Source organism: Dermacentor silvarum, chromosome 1, assembly GCF_013339745.2.
Source record: "Dermacentor silvarum isolate Dsil-2018 chromosome 1, BIME_Dsil_1.4, whole genome shotgun sequence".
Classification (NCBI taxonomy): domain Eukaryota; kingdom Metazoa; phylum Arthropoda; class Arachnida; order Ixodida; family Ixodidae; genus Dermacentor; species Dermacentor silvarum.
The window spans coordinates 150,913,904-150,936,328 of record NC_051154.1 but is presented as its reverse complement, the minus strand read 5'-3'; the positions used below and the strand labels follow the sequence as shown (position 1 = coordinate 150,936,328).

General features: G+C 49.2%; 2 protein-coding genes across 2 annotated transcripts in view; both read right to left on the bottom strand.

The window, feature by feature from the left end:
- Positions 1-5,947: 5,947 nt before the first annotated feature.
- LOC119465187 (uncharacterized) lies at positions 5,948-8,673 on the bottom strand. The gene is made up of 2 exons (XM_037726016.1): positions 8,619-8,673; positions 5,948-6,531 (listed from the first exon to the last, which is right to left on the bottom strand). Exons 1-2 carry the CDS (start codon positions 8,671-8,673, stop codon positions 5,948-5,950), a joined length of 639 nt encoding a protein of 212 aa, XP_037581944.1.
- A 5,492-nt stretch (positions 8,674-14,165) lies between these two features.
- The window catches only part of LOC119436238 (mitochondrial import inner membrane translocase subunit Tim23-like), a 48,191-nt gene continuing 39,931 nt past the window's right edge, over positions 14,166-22,425 (bottom strand). Inside the window, exon 8 of the mRNA XM_037703031.1 lies at positions 14,166-14,296. The gene's annotated coding sequence lies outside the window, so the exon portion shown is untranslated. The remainder of the gene's footprint in view (positions 14,297-22,425) is intronic.

The window sequence follows — 22,425 nt, the reverse complement described above, 5'->3', positions numbered from 1 at the left end:
GTTCTGACGTCACCTGCGTCGCATTCCTTCTCGTCGCGGGAGAAGTTTTTGATTGCTGGTGCTGGGTGCCACAGGCCCATGGGGAGGGGTCTACAGTTCAGTGGAACTTTCAAGGCTCCAATTGTGGCACAGGGGCAAAGCCCTCGAGAGGACAAGCAGTCAGTGGAAGTCTGAAGCGTAGCACAATTAAGGACAACCACCAGTGGCGTATCCAGGGGGGAGGGGGGCTGAACGGGCTTCACCCCCCCCCCTCGAAATTTTTCCGGCCGGCGCCCTGCTTCCTTTTATGCCTGGCACGTCGCCTATGAACAAATGCGCATATCCTTCGAACGCCCGTCCCAGGCAAGTACAGGATGGTACACGCCTCCAAGCAGACCAAGGGCCTGTTCACGGTAATAGTTGTGTTCATCGTCATCAGCCTATATTTACGTCCACTGCAGGACGAAGGCGTTGCGCTGCTGAGCACGAGATTGCGGGATCGAATCCCGGCCGCGGCGGCCGCATTCCGATGGAGGCGAAATGCAAAAACGCCCGTGTACTTAGATTTAGATGCACGTTAAAGAACCCCGAGTGGTCAAAATTAATCCGGAGCCCTCCACTACGGCGTGCCTCATAATCAGAACTGGTCTTGGCACGTAAAACCCCAGAAAGATGTCTTGCGCTAGCGTATTCCAACTTGCGCCTGCGAATTTCCTAACTTCATCACCCCACGTAGTTTTGTGCCGTCCTCGACTGCGCTTCCCTTCTCTTGGTATCCATTCTGTAAATCTAATGGTCCACCGGTTATTCATCCTACGCATTACATGACCTGCCCAGCTCCATTTCTTTCTCTTAACGCCAAATAGAATATCGGCTGTCCCCGTTTGTTCTCTGATCCACACCGCTCTATTCTTGTCTCTTAACGTTAGGCCTAACATATTTCGTTCCATCACTCTTCGAGCAGTCCTTAACTTGTTCTCGAGCTTCTTTGTTAACCTCCAAGTTTCTGCCCCGTATGTTAGCACCGGTAGAATGCAATGATTGTACACTTTTCTTTTCAGCAACAGTGGTAAGAGGATTTAGTAATGCCTACCGTATGCACTCCGACCCAATTTTATTCTTCTGTAAATTTCCTTCTCATGATCAGGGTCCCCGTGAGTAATTGACCTAGACAACCGTACTCCTTTACAGACTTTAGAGGCTGACTGGCGATCCTGAATTCTTGTTCCATTGCCAGGCTATTGAACATTACCTTTGTTTTCTGTATATTAATCTTCAATCCCACTCTTACACTTTCCCGGTTAAGGTCCTCAATCATTTGTTGTAATTCGTCCCCATTGTTGCTGAATAGAACAATGGCATCTGCAAACCGAAGGTTGCTGAGATATTCGCTGTTGATCCTTACCCTAAGCCTTCCCAGTCTAGGAGCTTGAATACTTCTAAGCATGCAGTGAATACCATTGGAGAGATTGTGTCTCCTTATTAGTTGTATTATTATGCACCAAACATGGGAAACTTAACAGAGAATAATAAAGCCTTAGCCCCCCCCCCCCCCCCACACACACACACACCAAATGCATTCCACCGAAAGTAATCATGGAACCTAAGCCAACCCCGAAAAAAATCCTGGCTACACGCCTGGCAACCACCTGGGCTGGACAGAACAGTCAGTCGCACTTCAACAAGTTCAAGTGGATTGCCCTCTCCGATTCTCGCAGGCTCGTGTACTGCAAGTATTGCGCTTTGTTCATGACAGGTACAAAGGGAGTCTACCAGAAAAATGATCCCATTTAAAAACTGGTGACCAAGCCACTCACGTCCTTTGAAAAACTGCAGGGAAAAGATGGTGACCTTGCTGTACATGAGGCAAACAAGTACCACAAAGAAGCACTGCAGGCCGGGAAGAACTTTTTCGCGTGTGTCCGCTCACCTAAAATAGATGTGGCCAACCAAATCTGCATTCAGCGTCTACATAAAGTGAACGACAACCGAAACCACCTGTTATCCATTATAAAGTCAATCATCTTTCTAGGGCGCCAAAATGTATCATTTCGTGGGCACCGAGACAACGGAACACCTCTTGAGCGGCCACATGAGGCCACATTCACTTTGAATGAGGGCACTTCCGCGAGATTCTGCGCTTTCGAGTATCAAGCGGAGACACTGAACTTAAGAAGCACCTTGTCAGCACATCATCCCGAGCCACGAACACCAGCAAGACGAACCAGAACAAACTGATCAAGTGCTGCAAGTGCTGTGGAGACGAGGTTCTTGCTACACTTATTCAGTAGGTGCACGAGTCAGGCGCGCCTACAGCATCATGTTCGATAAAGCAACCGATGTATCTCACACGTCGCAGCTAAGTCTTGTCCTGCGGTACTTACACAAGGACATGGTACGAGAAGACTTTGAATGCGTCGACCCGCGCAGAGACAGAGTTGCTGTCGACCGCAACTTGACAAACTGAGCCCATCCTGACAGGGTAAGTACTCAGTGGACATATTCTAAATATGCTGAAGGGCTTAGAATTCAACCTCGGCAGGTGCGTTGGCATAGCGACAGATGGCTGCTCCGTCATGGTGTCAGAGCTATGTAGTCATCATCATCAGCCTATATTTATGTCCACTGCAGGAAGAAGGCCTCTCCCTACGATCTCCAATTACCCCTGTCTTGCGCTAGCTGATCCCAACTTACGCCTGCGGATTTCCAAACTTCATGTAGTGCCGTGTCCGAAATTCAGCGGGGTGCCCCAAACGCAGTTCACTCCCCGTGCTTTAACCACGCACTCAACTTGTCTTCATCCAAGTCACCGCGTGTCTAAGCCGCCAGGAACACAGTAGGGATTATGAAGGGGATAATTTCCTTATTCACCGTGTCACCAAAAACGAGATACTGTACTGAACAACACACTTGGCCCCCAACTTAAAGGCCTTTGTGAGACGAGATGGGTCGAACGACACGACAGTATCATCCAGCTTCGATACACTTAGCTTCGTGGGTATATCTAGCTCTCGACGCAGTCGCCAACTGAAGGGAACTGCAAAGCGCTGCAAACGCGAGGGCGCTCCACGTCGCTGTTGGCTAAACTGCTGGCAAGCTTCTAACGGCAATAGTTTGCCTCTCGGACCTACTGGCGCAAACGCTCCCATTGAGTCGCCTCTACCAAGAGTCCGTCGTTGTGTACACAATAAGGAACACGTTGACAGACACCGTAGCTGTTCTAACTGCTCAGAGTAAAAACTGTTAAGAGGTATTCACGCCTCTCGACGAGCAAGCCGTCGCGCTGGCGGATGAGCTTGAAACAGGGCTGCGGCTCCTTCGCATGGCGCTAGCCGTGCGATGCTGTACGGCTAGCGCAGCCAAGCACGAGCAAGAGAGAGAAGTCCGTGGAGAAGTGCGATGGTGAACTGCTGTTTGTACGCAGCTGCGCAGCTATGCGCGGCGGTGAGAAAGTTGCTCGACGACGCATTCGACACAAGAGTTTTGAACTGCCGCGGCGAACGAGTGCCGAACACCGCGGAAAGCGATCTACTCGGCGCGCAACGGTCGGCTATCTATTTAGTTTCGGAGGCGCATCTTAGTTCGTTATATCCATTGGCAGGACAATTTCACTTCGTTTAAGCGAGGGTTTAAATACATGATCTCTATGGGGACTTCAAGCGGAAATTAATTTACTTCGTTATATCCCGTTTCGTTATAACGACGTTCGAGTGTATTAGGTATGTTTGGTCGTTGTTATTGAGATCAGCTCTGTTTTTAAGCTTTTAGGCATACACAGAGGATGCCGCAGTATAAAAGTGGTTTGATTTTAACTTAGCAGATGGTGCCACAGGCTTAGCGCTGGTGATGCGTTGACGATACGGAACGCTTTAAAGGTCTAATTGTTCAGTGTATCATTGTTTTACTACTACGCTCTTTTACGGTACGCGATGACGGTGACGAGAAAACGCCAACTAGACGCCGAGCAGACGATGCGGCGTGGGTGGGCATATTCAGAAGGGCCTTGGCCCCTTTTGACGGCTATGCAAACCTCAAGGAACTGCTGAGAAAGAGTTTGCTTCAAATCAAACGAAGCCCCAGGATTCAAGTAAACACGGGCTATTATAGTTACAGCACCGAAACGTTTGTTGCTGTGATGTATCACCGACGCCGGTGTGCGGCTGCATGTTCGCACCGAGGGCTTGGTAATACAGCCGTTTGGGAGCTCCGTGGCGGGCTGCCGCTTCACTCTAAAAAATAAATACAAAAATGTCACCGCCCAAGCACTCCGTACAGATGGTTAAGCAGCGAAGCTGAAACGTGCGGCCCCGGTTTTCATTACTGGGTTAATCCCAGTAACGAATCATTAAAGTATTTCTCTATTGGTTACGTTTTTGTCCTTCTTAATGAGGTTACACACACGTTCGGCTGCGACGGAAAGAACGACGTCACTGACAGTATGCCCGCAGTCCGCTGTTGTCGCTTGCGTTCGATTTCTCGAGTTTGCTCGGCGGCGTGGTCAGCAGCATTCGCCCGCCCATTGCCGCTTGCGATTCTTCGAAATTAATTTGCTTCAAAATGAAATCTGTCGTAAGGCAATGAATGGCTCATACCCCTTAAGCAATTGCTCATAACCCGGTAAACGCGGCCTCCCCTTACCACACCAACGAGCTTTGGGAGAGAGCATTGGCCAGCTCCGATCTCAAAGATCAGCAACGGCTGATTGAGAGGGCCCATGGGCCCTCTCTAGGGCCCATGGCTAGGGCCGCGTCCTGCAGGACGCGGCCCTAGCTCAAGGCATTCTGGAATGAGGACGCCTCTCCAAAGCTGCATTTACATAATAAAGATGTTTATTCTCACTCTCTCTCCCCCCATTACGACGACAGCCGAGAAGTGAAATTCTACGCTGGAATGATGAGCGCCAACGGAGCCAGCTGTGGAAGTCGACGACGACGAACGCGGGAGCAGTGGCAAGAGCGCGTGCCGAGCACCTGCACCAGCGCCACCTGAAGGGCGCCAACGAGCCAACTGCGGAAGACGGCGACACTCGAGCCAATGCTGATGATTATAGTTTTCTGCGCACGGGCGACGCACAGACGCTTTTTCGTTTCGCCTAGCCATATAAAGCTTCGCTTTAAAAAGAGAAATAAAGTTGCCATGAGTGAACTATACTCTGTCTCATAAGCGGCGTTTAGCAAAGCCAAGGCTGCAAGGTATGAGAACGCAGGTGTTTGCGCAAGGTGAATTCGCATGTCTACTCGTACGCCACATTTGCGTGGTGTTGTGCCACGACGGCCGCTGCGAACCGTTCGGATGCTACAAGAGTCGGCAGCAGGCCACAAAACGCAGACGAAAATATTTTGATGTGTACCCCTTCCTCATTGGCCAAGGCAGCTGTCGCTGTCGTGGTACACTCTAAAAACGCCATCCTATGTGTCTTGGCTGTGACTACGTCTTTCCTTCAGGCAAAAATCAGACCTCATTGGCGCATGCGCACTAGTTTTGATTTCTTCGATATACTAAATATCCCCTCTAGCCATTTAAAACATCGCATGCAAGCAATGCATCATGCCCCCGTCACAGACGCGAGTGAGAGAGAGATTGTGGTTGTGAAGATGAAGAGGAGCTATTTCCTACAGCCCTTTAGGCTCAGCGCCTTGGGGAAGGGGTGGAGGATATAAAGAAGAAAGAGAAAGGAGAGAGAAGGTCGAGGCGATTACACAGCTCTTGACTGTCAGCAGTAGCCAGGCGGCGCATTCACAATTTACACGACAGCCTCGTGTCCTCCAGGAACGTGAGAAGGTGCCTGAAGGCGGAGCCGTGGTGCCGGCCGGAAAGGAGCAGCTGCGATGCTGAGATCGTGGGGAGTCCCAGGCGTCGGAATGACGCGCAGAGAGAAGCCCTTTCTTTGTCGAAGGCGGGGTGGTAGTGGTTCGTGTGGAAAGGGAAATGTTGGCGCTATCTTCTGCAGCCCTTGAGGGAGCACGGCTCAGCGCCAATCGAAGGTGGGGCAGAAACAAAGTAGATGGTCGATTGTTTCCTCCTCTCCGCACGCTGAGCAGGCCGGAGATGAAGCCAGGCCTTTGCTGTACCTCCGGGAAGCCGTCCAGGAGCAGCCGATCCTGAGGCGCAGCAGGAGAGACCGCTCCTGCGTTGTGAGGCCGCGATCAGGAAGTGGACGGGGAGGGCGACAGCTGGCGACGCGCCGATCCTGGTGGAGCGCCGTGAGGCGCCGCTGCAACATGTGCCTTGCATAGTCGAAGGCAGTTACAGCGGTGCTGACTGGTACAGTGGCATGGTGTACTGCCTTTGCCAGGGCGTCAGCCTCCTCGTTGCCCTGGACGCCAACGTGTGAGGGGAGCCACTGCAGCGACAGCTTCAAGCTACTTGAAACAAGGGCGCGGAGCTTTTCCGCTAGCAGGGCAACGCCAAGGCCAGCGGTCTCCTGTCGACGAAGAGCCAGGAACGCCGTTCGCGAGTCGCAGAGGATCATAACCGGAGAATCCGGGGGATCCTCCGCCAGCAGGTCCGCGGCCACATAGACGCCAGCCACCTCAGCAGCGGTGGAGCTTGCTAATAAGGAGAATAGAGAGAGTAAGCGCGACAGTGAGGAAGACGGCGCAGAGAACAATGAGTGTTCGTTCCCTCGGAAACTTTTTTTTTATCTAGGGACCGTGTGTGTGTGTGTGTGTGTGTGTGTGTGTGTGCGTGTGCGTGTGTGTGTGTGTGTGTGTGTGTGTAGGCCGGAAACGGCAACAAAAAAGTTTCACGCGTGGGTGTTTCGAGATGGAGACGAAGTTAATATGCACAATTCAATGGAGCCACAAGGCATACCTTACCCCCAACTCCCTACCACGATGGAGAGCAAAAAAAAAAAAGAGGGGGGGGGGGGGGGGTCGGCTTTTCTTCGTCTTCAGTTACAGTAGCCGCATGCCCAGCCGCCGGGCATGAAAACAACGAGTTCTAAGCAGTGGGAGTAAGCTCACCAACAAACGAACACGGCATACGCGTCCACTGCACCGTCTGCCAGCCGGCGCTTGGAAGCCCAATGTCGGCGACAAACTACGTGATCGGAGCGAGACAATGCGAGGGCAGACGGCGCGGGGAAAAGGGATGCGATACTCTGAAACTAGTTTTAGAGCGCAGCTCCTGCGGCAAGCGTCGGCGTAACCAAGCGGACGAGCGCAGCGGGGATGAAAGCGCGGGAAATAAAACACGACGATAGCGAAGACAGCACGAGGAGGAAAACGGTGGAGGGTTCAGCAGAGCCATAAGGCGGAAAGCAGAGGGTATGGCGAAAGCGTGAAAAGAAACGCGTAGTACCGTGCAAGACAGGCTATGCGGCGACGATGGCTACGAGATGGCGCCAGAGTAGCACGCGTCTGGGAGGTCCGTCAGCGGCGGCTGTTGTGATCGCGCCCACGCGTCACCCACGCGCTGCATCTCGCGATCTCCCGATTAGCGAGGCAGTCGCGCCACACTTCGCTCCCTTTGCAACGTGCTGCACGAGACAGACCGTCGCGCCAGCTAATATATCGCGAAACGAAAACACGTGTAGAGTTGCGCTCAAATTTCGCATTAGGGAGTATCATAATCGTCGGTGAATTTTTTTCTAGCGACTCTATAGCCGGCAGGCGTTGCGCCCCTCCTGGTGGCAGTTGCCACCTAGATCTCTTCTCTGCAATTGTTTTAGTGTGCAAACCAAATAATAATCTTCCGACTGCAAGTCCAGTCAGGGGCACTTCATAAGTGGTAAAATCTAAAAATATTTCATTTTTCTGCCCAGGCTTGCAGTATGGTTACTATATTAGTGTGGTTATTACAAATCTACCCAGTAAGTTACAAGTTCAGTTCCCCAAGTGAATAAAATTGTATGTAAGCAGCAATGTAAAATGTGATGATTGCAACTGAAAAGCAAATGTGATACATGTGTAAATGATTTTCAAGAAGTTCAAATGTGCCCAGTAACACTCAATATGGCAAATATACTTGTCTAGCTGCTAAATAATGCTGTAAACAACATCCAAGCCAAATATTTCACAGCTGTACTCCCATCAAAGATTCAAGTTTCGAAGGACCAAAGAGAATTCAAATTTCTAAAATACCCGGCACTTCCCATGTATGTTCCTATGCACTTAATAACATCAGGGCAATGGGCTAACTTTTTTTAGACAAGCAAGCAGTGCCTCTGGCAGAACCAAATGTTGAGAGAAATAAGATCACTCGGCACCATATAGCTGCAGAGAATGAAACCACTGTGCTGGTACCATGGTCACCAAGATCCAATTTTACAAAAATAGTCACACTTCCTATTTCAAGGTCATGCTGATACCAAATCTCTGTACTGCGTGATGATTGGCAGAGCTTGACGGGCATTTGTCCATGTGAATGCAATGTCACAGCTTTTGAGCATTAGGAACAATGCTATGCCGACACAAACTTAACCATGATCAAACATTTTCCGCAACCACCGTCTATCCACAAGTCGCAGGAAATGCTTGGATTCGCAAATACCTACCTGCACTTTATTCCAAAAGCCATCCTTCGCCCGCTGACCAACATGATTAAGAGAAACAAAACCAACTCATCGCCCTTGCCATAGTCTCCGAACTCTTTTGAAGTGATCAAGATTCAACTCTTTGAAACGGCCATGCTCTCACACCCAAGATCCAACATTCCCCTCTCTTTGATGTCAGATGTGTTGGATGATGCCATTGTGGTGGCAGTTCTGTAGTAGTTTAGGAAATGGTTGGCAACCGCCCAATTTTTTTTTTTCTCGCAAGCTGTCACCTGCAGAGCCACTACAGTAATTTTGGCTGCAAGCTGCTGGCCATGTATTTGGCTTTTCAGCACTTCCAAGTACATTCACTTGAAAGTCACAATTTTCACATCTTCGTGGATCATAAGACTCCGACGTCTGCCATCCAGTAAGCCAGCGCCAAGTTCTTGCTCCGTGAAAGTGGTCATCTGTCCTACGTTGCAGTTAACTGCAGACATAAGGCATGTTGGGACCACCTGCTAACACAGCTCCAGATGCATTTTCTCGCATAAGATTGTCAGTTGCCTGTGCTGCAAGTCCTGGTAACATTGACTTCTTGTTACTCTCTGCCACTCAATGTCAAGACATGGAGATTACGGAACTTTAGAACTCTCCAGCCTACCTCCCCCAATTCACCTCCCTAACCTCGCACTTTCACCCTGTGCTGCTCCTGTAATCTGCAAAACCTCGTCGAGGAGGCCGTGGCTAGCCTCTCTACGTTTTGTCGACTCTTTTCAAACTCACTCCACAACCTTTCCTACCTTGATATTCGTGCTACATGGCACTTCTTGACCCAGCATTTCAACTGGCCCAGGACCAACAAGGGCATCCATGCCAGGACTCATTGCCTCCCCTGTCAGCATTCCACAGTCAACCACCACACAGCATCACCTTTTGGCTCTTTCATTCCACCATCAGAGCAGTTTACAAAGTGCACAGATATTCTGGGACCATGGGCTTCATCATATGCCAGCACATTCTTGCTCATCTGCATAACTGTTTCAGCCAATGGGCCTTCGTGTTCCCAGGGTTGAGCCCATCGTCCATGCATTTGTTGGCACCAGGGTGTCTAAGTGTGGTGCCCCAACAACTGTCACGACCAACCATGGCCAGCAGTTCAAGTCCACTTTTGATAATCATGGTACTTCTTGGCACAACGGCATACCATCCCATCAATGGCATGGTGGAACGATTTTATCATTCTTCGAGGACATTAATCAAGGCTCAACCCGATGTCACCCACTGGAGGACTTCTCTGCCAATCGTCCTGCTTAGCTTCCAGGCTTGGTTGAAGTGGGACCTAAGTGAACACTGGCAGAACTGGTTTTTGGTTTGCCAGGAGAGGACTCCGACATCGCCATGCCTTGATCCTGCAGACTATCTTGTTTCATTGCCCAGCATCTGCCGTTGCCTCCACAGCCCTTTATCTAATGCACAGCAATGCATGTTCATTCATTTGCAGCCCTACATGATGAAGCCCTACTTGATAACCTCAACTCACGTATTTGTGTGTTGAGATCTAGTGCGAAACACATTGCAGCATTTCTACAGTGGCCCTTACCATGTGATCAGACAAGGCACCAACATGTTCACAATTGACATTATTGGCTGGAGCGATACATCAACCCCTTGAAAACATTTTTTCTGGACACCACTGCATTGCCGAATGCTTGCCACTTGGATCATGCTGAAGCCCATCTTTGGCTGGCTGGTCCTCGGCCGTTTCCACAATATATAACACGTTTTGTAGTGCTCCCCATTCAATCCCTCTTGGCATACAGCTACAACTGTTTTAAAAGATTATCGTATTTTCGTGCATATAACCCGCCCTTGCGTAAAACCCGCACCCCTAACTTTGAACTCCACGAAAAAGAAAAAAATAACCTCACATATAACATGCACACTTATACGAAAAAATGAGGACTAGGAAGTTCAACTACGCGTAGTCATCATTTCGTTTTCAAAACACATTTAATTCAAAACGACCGCCACAACGTTGACAGTGCTGTCCGATTCACTGCTGCCATCCAAGGCTTCATCGCCGCTCTCGAAGACGTAGTCGTCTTCGGAACCATCTAAGCTGTTCCTTATGGCACATTTTTTGAAGCACTATGTAAGACTGCCGCCGAAACACACTCATGATGCCTAAACAAGGCTGACCAACTGTGCAAACTGGGCGTACAAGAAACTGCACCTGACTCGTTGCAAAACCGTGCGAAAAGCATCTAACCAGACTATGGATGTGTTTCTGGTTATAACCTGTGTTGGCCTCTTATTGGCTTAACACACGTCGATGTCAATAGGCATGTGGACAATGCGGACTCTGCACGGCAGGCCGCGCGCTGCCGTGAAGCCAACCCCCACCCCCTCCCTTCGCGAATATTCGCAGATAACCCGCACCCCCACTTTTTAAGTCATTTTTTTCAATTTTTGGTGCGGGTTATATGCGAGAAAATACGGTATTATGGCAACTCAAGCCACCTATAACAGGTTATTATGAATACCGCAATAAGCATGCAATAGATTCCAGACAAGCATAAATGCATGCATAGCTATGAGCGAGAAGCAGTAGCTGTAGGAAATGTTTTAAAGGCGAAGATATACCGTATTTACTCGCCTAATGAACGCACTTTTTTCCCCGAAAAATATGTACAAAGTTGAGAGGTGCGTTCATTATGCGGGGTAAAATTTTGAGCGATTTCTTTTTTTCTGCGGCCCCCTCTAAAATAGTCGGTTTCACCCGAAAGGCGAACCATCGATTGCAATAGCAAATTCGTAGACACGAAGTAAGGATAATAGTTTTATCGGCCGTATATACTTGCAAACATTCGCTATGTAAATTAACAAGCATGGCGTCAGCGCATCCTGCAGGACCTAAATAAAGTTTTTCCAGTCCAGTGTCAGCCCACACAGGCAATCGTGAACACATCACACTCAATGACCACGGACACTCCCTGTCAAAACGATGGCGTGATCAAATGGGGCAGCAACAGCGAGCGAAGTGACCTTCATGCTGTGTATCGCTGATAATGCAAACCGAGCGGCAAGAACGGAGCACGCACAAAGGTATAAGCCGCTGTCACACCTAGACTCAGCCCCCGACGCAGACCGCTTTTAAGATAAGGCGCACATGGCCGCGCAATGTGCAGTTGTTGCCTCGCCCCCCCTCCCTCCCCTTCCCCCAGCAGTATGCGCGTGACAGAATACGGCACGTTTCCTCCTCGCAGTTTCCTTCTTTGAACGCAGGAGATTGATGCGCGATCGTTGGCACTGATGCAAAAATTCCCCTGAAGTGTCCATATAATTGCTATCGAAATAAAAATAGGAGACACACGGTACGATTCAAATTCCGATACGGCGTCCAATACAATCGTACCTGCCGGATGCCACATCAGACGCTGAATCCTACCGTGCCTCTCCTACTTCACGGCAGCAAGTTCAGGGTGCATTCATTATGCAAGGAAAAGAAAAAACACACTTCTTGATTGGAAAAGTAGAAGGTGCGTTGATTACACGAGTGAATTCATTGTGCGAGTAAATACGACAGTCCAGTGTTTCCAGCGTGCCTGGCAGCAGCCGGCGAAGTCAGACATGTTACGCCACGGGTGCCAGGATCACCGAAAATTTGCACTCTGTTTACTTCGGCACATTGAACGTGGCCTGCAACAGCGAGGCTAGCATCCGTTTTCTCATCTGGCATAGGCGCAAACTCAGCGCTATCTCTTCAGTGCACCCAAAATGTAGGCCAGCAAGCTGTCGGCCAGTCAAGATAGTGCACAATGCACTGTGGTCTAGCGGCCCCAGCTTGAAAGGACATGCTCTATTCCCGCGCTGGCCACGCCAAAGCACCATAAACGCCACCGGTCATGCTCGCTGCGCGGTGATGCTAGACTGTAGAGGCGTTCACTTTGCACCAGTGTAGCGTAACAGCACTAGCATTATGCCAGACTATATCCATGCCTTATCAGTAATGAGATCAAGAGAGAGGCACACCTGTGCTCTGTGCAACTGTCTTCTTCACAGTCATGTAGGAAAGAAATCAACATTAAGAGAGGCTCTGACATCCAACGTCTAAAGCCAAATATGAAGGATCCACGACATTCAGGCTTAAGTCTTAGGCTTGCAATTCCAGTGCTGAGCATGCATGTGAGGCATATAATGACACTGCAACAAAGCGAAAGTTTGCCTATCATGTACTGCTGCATGGTGACAATGCTTTATCAGCTCAACATGAGGCCACAAACACATCGACAGCTGCACAATGGTTGTCAATAAAGCCCACATGCACTTGCCCTGAACAACTGGGCGAGGCAACTTTGGCACGGTTACCAAGACGCTCTCTGGCCCGCTAGTCCCAGCAATCCTTTGCAAAAACATGCGACTTCTGCATAACTTTTTCCAACATAGTTGCCTTCCCTCAGTATTCACAGGGATATTGCAATATTTTCAAGCATACAGATGGTAACTCCGATTAAACTCTTTTTATTAAACAGCTGCAGGCTGCACTAAGCCACGCAACAGCCCAGACAGTGGTATGCCAGTTGCCATGGTGGAAATGAGATAACCAATATCTACCATGCATGTTCTGCCTTCGGTGCTACCTAATGGCACTGCCATCAGCCCCTGTCCAGATTTGATGCAGTAAATTTGTCCAGTTTTGCTCACTGCACCACTGAACACATTGCCTCATATAGCCAAACACTTATTCGCTTTCTATTGGAATATGCTAGGCCACCTCATCTGATTTAGCTGCGTGCATCTGATCAACATACATTTAAACTTAATTAGGATTTAAACTTAAATTAGGATTAATCAACTTTGTAGCAATTGCTACGATTGGGTGGATGTCTCATTTTCCATTTAATTACTTCTCTCCACCTAGCAGGTTTCCGCTGAACTTGCCTTGCTGCCCTTGCCTTTGCCTTTGTCAAACACTTGCCTTTGCTTCGAGTTGTCGATAAATTGGAGTTCGTCCTGCCATCTGCTAGCCGCCTGGTTAGCTCAGATGGTAGAGCGGCTGCCCCGGAAAGGCGGTGGTCCTGGACCAGGACGAATTTTTCTTCAACTGCGAGGCTTTTCTTTCGAAGAACCCGTATGGGTTTCCTTTGTAGCAATTGCTACGATTGGGTGGATGTCTAATTTTCCATTTACTTTAAACTTATAGCACAGCAATACACCTAGTCCTCCCTTGATCTTAAGCTGAATGCCAAATGTCAATGAGAAAACAATACGAACTGCAAACAATCGGTCCACCAAATTACAATGACAGCCTGACTAGAAGCAGTAATAGCAGTAATACTACTACCAGTCACTGCAAAAGACTCTTCCACCCAAATGTCAGGCACAAATCTACAAGGTTTGCTGCAATGCATTACGATCATACATTTCACTAAAGAAAGTTCAATGGTGAGCTCAAAGATGGGCTGCCCTTCAAAGCATTTTCCCCCCCTCTTTGAACGGCTCCAGTTCTACACAACAAGAATGTTTATTCCTTTCTTTTATTAGTTTTTCTACTTCAGAACAACAGTGCTTGGTTGAACCACCACTGCTTACATAACAACAGCGCTTGGTTGAACAACCATTGTTTACATTTCAACTATAATGCCCATGGGCCTAAATAACCGAATTAAGTCACAGAACATCCCTGCTGGAGTGACAGGCAAATGGGGAATGTGTTGCTATGTACAACTAAGCACCTTATTTATTAATGCTTTTGTGTCAGTGTCCACAACTAAGAGACCAGCCACACTTTCTTGCTGGAAAAACAGTCCAATGCAGGCTGGCGGCACACCTGAAATGCTGGGAAAAAAAGGGGAGAAGATGACACAGCACTGTTAAACATCAATACAGGTTATTAACATGCAACTAGGACCCAGCAGTGAGCATGAGCAAAATTAAATGCAGATTGAGCAATGCTCTGGGTCCTTGATATGTGGTACTACTACACACCCCTTTTACGGGCATTATTAACACTAGTATTAAACAGCACTCTCCAATCAGACACAAAGATTAACAGTAGGGAGCAAGCCATAGGATAGAATTTTATGCAGCCACTAAATTGTGGACAGAAAACAATATTAGCACACACACACACATATATATACAAGGTATCCCAATTATCATGCACAAGATTTAAAAATATGCAAATGCCACGTAGCTGGACAGAACCAAGGTAATGTCGTTTGCCGTCGCTCGGAGATATTCAGATTATTTTTTGCATTCCATCTAATTAGATAATTAGTCCAAATTAATCAATTTCTCAATTATTATAATTAGATGAAAAGTGTCAATGAGAAAATTGTAGAGCAACATGAAAAGCTGCCGATACAGCTTTCTGTTGCTCAATGTGTGCTACATAAAAGTGTTTTTCCGGCTTTGAAGAAGCCCGTGTATAGACTCAAAGTGCCTTCTAACACATCTATCCTTGGAGAGCTATCCGAAGTAGGGATAGTAGTTTCATCGGCCGTATAAACTTGTAAACATTTGCGTACTTAACTAAATTAGCATGCATGGAGTCACGCGTGCACAGGCAAACATGAATTCACCTCGCTCAATGACCGCGGACAAACACTATCAGAATGTTGGCGTGAGGAAACGAATGAATAAATGTATGTTGTTAACTGGCGCAAGGGCCAGGTATGGCCAAAGAGCACCATGCTAGTGTTAGTGAGTTCATAGTGGAGTGATGAATTCTGAGAAGTACATGAGACATGGCTGTAAAGGGGCCTAAAATTAGTTGCTGTAAAATACGTAAGATATACATCTAATGAATGAATGTGCGTGGTTTAGTGGCGCAAGGGCCAGATATGACCAAGGAGCGCCATGCCAGTGTTTGTTAGTTCGCAGTGAAGTGCTGAATTCTGAGAAGTAGATGTGACGTGGCTGTAAAGGGGCCTAAAATAGTCGCTGTAAAGTGCGTAAAATCAACATGTAGCAAGATAATGGCAATGACTAGTGACGTGTACTATGGACATAAAAAATGCATTGCTAAAGAATTATATGATATACAAAATATGTAACATATAAAAATTGGCAAGAAGCACTACTACCTGAACAGAGCCCTTGAAACACAAGGGCCTGGAGGCAGGTGCTATACAGAACTACTATCACAGTGGCATCCTCTGAAGAGAGAATGCGCTACGAATGTATTGGGCTAATAACATGTAAAACAACTTCTTTCAAGAAACCGAGGACTGCTTTGGTGTTAAACAGCGGTTCTTCACCAAGAAACATAATGGGATATAGAGGGACATGATAGTGGTATGCTAGAGCAGGGGTTCTCAGGTACGTTCATCCCAGGGAACCCTGCTAAGCTCCATAAAGTGCCAAGGAACCCCCCCCCTTGATTTAACCGAATTATCGAGGGTATCAAGAAAACAAACAAATGCTGCACTACGTCAACACTCTTTTTATTTACTAAATGAATCGTGAAATCTTGTTTCTATTTAGCACAAGACCAGTGCGGAAGCTGAAATTCTCATCATCTCATGACTGATTAGCGCTAGCAGCGGCGAAGGCCTCGCGACATCCTTCGCGGCGCGCGTTTTCATCTGAGACGCGCTTTGCACCAACGGGCGCACATCCCGATTATTTTTTCGCCACTCAGCTGATCGCCAACAAATTGTCCGTCCATCGCGATGTAGTCGGTGCTTTTTATCTTTGACAGCTTTGCACTGAGTAAAAGCGAAACTACTGCTTGCCGCAACCGCTGTCGACGAAACCGCGGCCGCTATCGACGCGATCATGGACGGCGATGTTGCGGTTCAGAAGGCAGGCGGCTGACACACGCACCAAGTCAAGACGAAACTACCTTTCGCTGCAAGAAGTGCGGACGAAACTGCGGTCGCTATCGACGCTGCCTTGGGAGGCGACTACGCAGTTGTGAAGGCACGCAGCCGACGCGCGCATCGAGTGAAAATGAAACTACTATTTGCCGCAACCGCTGCGGACGAAACTGCGGTGGTTATCGACGCGATCAGAGATAGCGACTACGCACTTACGGAGGCACGCGGCTAGCCGCCAACGCGGTGTTACGCGCGGCGATAAACGCAAGAATAAAGGCTTTAAAGGCACAATTAGGGCACGTTCACACTGGGGAATTCGGCGTCTACAGCGAACGGATTTCTCCTGTCGCCGAAATTCGCGGCGTTCATACTGCTTGCCTACCGCGCCGCCGGAACGTCGGCCAGACGCTTTGTGGCGTCGCAGACCCTACCCCGCAGCAGCATGGAGCTTTGACAGGCGTTTCACTCTGCTGCATCTAGTTTTCATACTCAGTGATGCAAACAGTGATTTTGTCAACAAAATGTAGTCAACGAAATGGAGAAAGCGTGACAGAAACGAAGCGAACGACGCAACAAAGACGGAGCGTCGAGCAGACGACAGCTACTCAGCCCGCGCTCGCCTCAGCCTATGGGCGCTTGCCAAGGCGTTCGCTGAACCCACTCCGCCTTTCTATACACCCTATAGAAACTACGCACTTATCTCCTCTCGTGTCGAGTTGGCATGTTTTTATTTTGCGGCTCTTCACCCCTTCTTGCAACGACGATGATGCTAAGCCTGCTGGCATACACCTTGCTGGCGATGCACGACGCGTAGAAGCAGTCGCCAAAACAACGACGCCAGCGGTGGCGGGGGGTTCGTCCTGCAAGACCGCGAGAAGCTGGGTCACGCCACTTTGGGCGCGTTCACATTGAGACATTCGGCGTCTGGAGCGGCGCGGAATCCAGTTCGGCGGCGGCGAGATCCGCCGGAATAGCCCGTTCCGCGCCGATCGCTCCTGGACCGATTTTTGCGGCAGCTGCCGCCGGATTGCCTCACCGCGGGCCAATCGGAGCGCGAGTCAGAAATTCGAAAGATCGCGGCCAAGTCCGACGCGCTCGCCATGTCGCAGTCTTCAAGGCTCGTCGCGACATCGGAAATGCTCATCGAATAGGTGCGTAACCACCCCATCGTTTTCGACAAGCACCACGTGAAGCAGAATGTGACCTGACAAAGTGGCGTGACCCAGCTTCTCGCGGTCTTGCAGGACGAACCCCCCGCCACCGCTGGCGTCGTTGTTTTGGCGACTGCTTCTACGCGTCGTGCATCGCCAGCAAGGTGTATGCCAGCAGGCTTAGCATCATCGTCGTTGCAAGAAGGGGTGAAGAGCCGCAAAATAAAAACATGCCAACTCGACACGAGAGGAGATAAGTGCGTAGTTTCTATAGGGTGTATAGAAAGGCGGAGTGGGTTCAGCGAACGCCTTGGCAAGCGCCCATAGGCTGAGGCGAGCGCGGGCTGAGTAGCTGTCGTCTGCTCGACGCTCCGTCTTTGTTGCGTCGTTCGCTTCGTTTCTGTCACGCTTTCTCCATTTCGTTGACTACATTTTGTTGACAAAATCACTGTTTGCATCACCGAGTATGAAAACTAGATGCAGCAGAGTGAAACGCCTGTCAAAGCTCCATGCTGCTGCGGGGTAGGGTCTGCGACGCCACAAAGCGTCTGGCCGACGTTCCGGCGGCGCGGTAGGCAAGCAGTATGAACGCCGCGAATTTCGGCGACAGGAGAAATCCGTTCGCTGTAGACGCCGAATTCCCCAGTGTGAACGTGCCCTTTGTCAGGTCACATTCTGCTTCACGTGGTGCTTGTCGAAAACGATGGGGTGGTTACGCACCTATTCGATGAGCATTTCCGATGTCGCGACGAGCCTTGAAGACTGCGACATGGCAAGCGCGTCGGACTTGGCCGCCATCTTTCGAATTTCTGACTCGCGCTCCGATTGGCCCGCGGTGAGGCAATCCGGCGGCAGCTGCCGCAAAAATCGGTCCAGGAGCGATCGGCGCGGAACGGGCTATTCCGGCGGATCTCGCCGCCGCCGAACTGGATTCCGCGCCGCTCCAGACGCCGAATGTCTCAATGTGAACGCGCCCTTAGGCACGAAGCGCTTCGGCGTTGCTGTCAGTCACGTGCCGCGTACGATTGCCGCTGAGGACCACGGCGATGCGGACTGCGCCGCTTCGTTTCGGTTGGACGCTACGCCGTTCTTGCTCTTCTGCGGCGCGCATTTACGGTGCTCCGCGTGGGTTTTTTTTTTTTTTTTTTTTTAACCCTTCAACGTATAGGTCAGTGCGCACGCTATCGGCACCTACCGTATCTACAAGTAGGAGAAAGGCGCATGGTGGTAAGTTACGGCCTCCGAGATTCAAGTGCGAAAGCTTAGGCGCGCTGCCCGTTCTCAGAGGTTAGGTGGCTACAAGCTGCTTGCGTATTTATTGCGCAGTTCGCGCGTTGCCGTTACGCACTGTGATGTGCTTTTTGACACTCGGGCATGGGTAATGGAGGTTCTTTGGATCAAGCGCACCTCGTGTTCGCCGTTTTAGACACTTGTCGGGAGCGGGACCAGGGAAAATTTATCAGTGGCTCGCGGAACCCCGAGCAGGGGCCTGCGGAACCCGTAGGTTCCGCGGAACCCACTTTGAGAACCCATGTGCTAGAGGAAAATATTTCTTTCTCTCTGTTTCGGCTTTCCGACATTCCAGAAGGACGTGGAGGACAGTCAGCCTCTCACCGCATCTACAACAGGTTGGTGGTTCATCACCGGTCAGCAAAAAAACTGTGGGTGCCATATGTGTGTCCTATTCTGAGACGACAGAATAGAACATCTATTCGCCGTGTTTTCGATGCAGAAGACCAGAAACCTAACCGTAGTTTAATCAAGTGAAGCTTATTATTTGTTTCCACATCCCGCAAGCGTTGCCGGTGGTTTCGCAGTTTCTTACGAAAGAAAGGTTTCAAATCTGTTACAGGGACAGCAGCTGTAGGATTGATAGTGTGCGATGTTATTGACGTGGCCATTTGGTCGGCAAGAACATTACCCTCGATGCCTCTATGCCCAGGCACCCAGCATATTATGACTTGTTGTTTAGATGTATAAACAGAGCAGATCAGCGAACAGAGGTTGATAATTACAGGGTTTTTATGTTTTTGCGGCATCATTAACGCTTTAACAACGCTTAAAGAGTAGGTAAAAATTACAGCCTTTTGGAGTTTAATTCTCTCTATGTGTTTCACCACGGATAGTACTGCATAGGCTTCTGCAGTAAAGATGCTTGTTTGGAGGTGGAGTACATCGGATTCAGAGAAGGACGGACCGAGTGCCGCATAAGACACGCCAGCATGCAACTTTGACGCATCCACGTAAAATTCAGGGCAAGAGTACTTCGACTTTAATTCTAAAAAGTGTATTTGAATGTGTGCATGTGGCACGTGTTTTGTGATTTCGACAAACAATGTGTCACATTCTACCAGCAGCCACTGCCAGGGTGGTAGCAGTTTCTCTGGAGTCATTAGGTTATGTTCAAGTAATGAAATACCCATTTCTTCACTAAGGTTTCTCACACGTAGTGAGAAGGGCGGCTTCGCTCTAGGTCGATTATGAAATAGTATGGCACATGTGGTATCGTTTATGGTAGAATAGGTAGGATGTGTACTGTTTGAATTTGTTTTCAAGAAATATGTAAAATTGGCATAAGACCTCTGAAGGTGAAGCGACCACACGTTTGCTTACACATAAAGGCTTTCTACAGGACTTGTCCTGAAGGCCCCGGTCGCGAGTCGGATTCCTAAATGGTGAACGGGATCCAACATTTTTAAAGCATTGGGTGCAGCCAGACTGATACACTATAGCACCGTAGTCCAGTCGTGAGCCGACAAGGCATCTATACAAGTTCAAAATACATTTCCTGTCACTGCCCCATGTTGTACGCGATAGAAGCTTCAACAAGTTCATAGTTTTCAGGCATTTAGCCCTCATGTATTTGATGTGCGGAATGTGAGTTTCAAGTCCAACACAATGCCAAGGAACTTGTGTTCAGTGATTACAGGTAATGTACTACCAAAGAGCTCAATAGCAGGATCTGGTACTATTCCTCTCTTATTTGTGAAAAGGATGCATGTACTTTTCTGTGGGCTCAACCTAAAACCATTTTCATCAGCCCATTTAGCCACTTTATTTAAGCCATGCTGGACATGTCGTTGGCAGACAGCAAAGTTGCACGATTTAAAACGAATCTGCACATCATCTACATATACAGAGTAGAACATTTTTCGTGGGATAGCCGTCCATAGAAAGTTCATTTTGACAATAAACAGTGTACAGCTAAGCACACCCCCTTGCGGTTTGACAATAAACAGTGTACAGCTAAGCACACCCCCTTGCGGGACACCGGTTTCCTGGGTGAAAGACCTCGACAAGGCCTGGCCCACCCTTAAACAAAAGGTACGGTTAGAAAGGTAGCTTTCGATAGTACTCAACATATTGCCGCAGACACCCATAGCGGAGAGGTCTCGGATAATACCAAAGTGCCATGTGGTGTCATACGCTTTCTCTAAGTCAAGAAATACAGAGAAAAAACTGTATGAAGGCATCCCTTATATTCGCCTCAATACGGACAAGCGTATATTCAGTGTGGCGCCGTCTGGCCAGTTGTTGTGTCCATCGCTTCTTGCGAGGCGCTGGGCACGCGCTCATGCGAGCGGTTGGTTTGACGTGAAGGCCTCGTCTCGAGGGACGAGACCCTTGAGGCCACTAACCCAGAGGTCGATGCCCCCTTCTTGTGAGATGGTGAAGCAGCGCTAGCTGCAGCCGCCGAGGGGGCGGATGGCGTCACCGCCGGCTCACTGTGTGTGGACCGGACAGCCACCGGAAGCCGTTGTGGCGCTGCCCCCTTACGCGGCGTATCAGCAAAACTGGTTTTTGGCAGGTAGGACACCTGCCTTCATGCCTCTTTAAACGAAATGTTTTGTTTAACTTTAATTGTGACAATTTCATTTTCTTTTTTCCAGGGTGGGCAGGACCGCGAGTATGCGGCATGTTCCCCATCACAGTTTACACAGTGGAGAGAGTTTTCACAAGATTCAGAAGTGTGTTCGTGGGCACTGCATTTCGCACAAGTTTGGCAGCCTCGACAGTTCTGCGAACTGTGGCCGAATCGCTGGCATTTGAAACATCTTAGGGGATTTGGCATGCATGGCCTAACACGAAGTTTGATGTACCCGGCCTCGATGGACTCGGGCAGAACAGTTGAGTTGAAAGCAAGTATCAGGTGCTTAGTCTGGATTCCTTTACCGTCACGCCTCATCTTAATTCGCTTAACATTGGTGACATTCTGATCACTGAAACCCTCTAGGAGTTCAGCCTCAGTCAGCTGCAACAGATCATCATCTGAGACAACGCCACGGGTGGTATTCATAGTGTGGTGTGGGGTTACACACTAGATTGGGCAGTTTCTCATCGTTTCAGCTCGCAGAACTCCAAGAGGAGATCCCCACTTGCCATCCTGGATGCTTTATAGCCTGGTCCAAAAATGTCAGTCAAGGACTTTGAGACAAGGAAAGGTGAAATTGTTCGTATTGTTTTGTCTGGCTTTTCAGAGTGAATGACGTGGAATCGAAGGAAGTTTTGTATTTGGCGTCGAAAAAACTGGAAGACATTTTCGGTGCGCCCTCTTTTCTGAGGGCAATCAGGGAGTCGGGGGAATAAAACGGCCATAAGTAAGGTGAATGCTTCGGCAGCAGCACCAGGCACCGACCATGGAGCCCAACGAGGGGACGCTGCAGGACCTGGAAAAGCCAGGTCCTGCAAAACGCCAGCTGTACGCCACTACTATAACCAAATATACTATACCCAAGGTTGGCTACCCACACAAGGTTAACCCATGCTGCCTGGGAAATTGGAAGTAAAAGGAAGTGAATAGAAGACAGGATAGATTGAAAGTGAGAGAGAAAGACGAAGATTGAAGAGAAGAACAGGAAAAGGCAACTACCAATTTCCCCCAGGTGGGTCAGTCCGGGGCGCCGTCTACGTGAAGTGGAGGCCAAAGAAATGTGTTGCCTCCGCCGAGGGGCCATGAAGGTCCTAACAGACGGCTTCGGCTCAACCCCCAGGA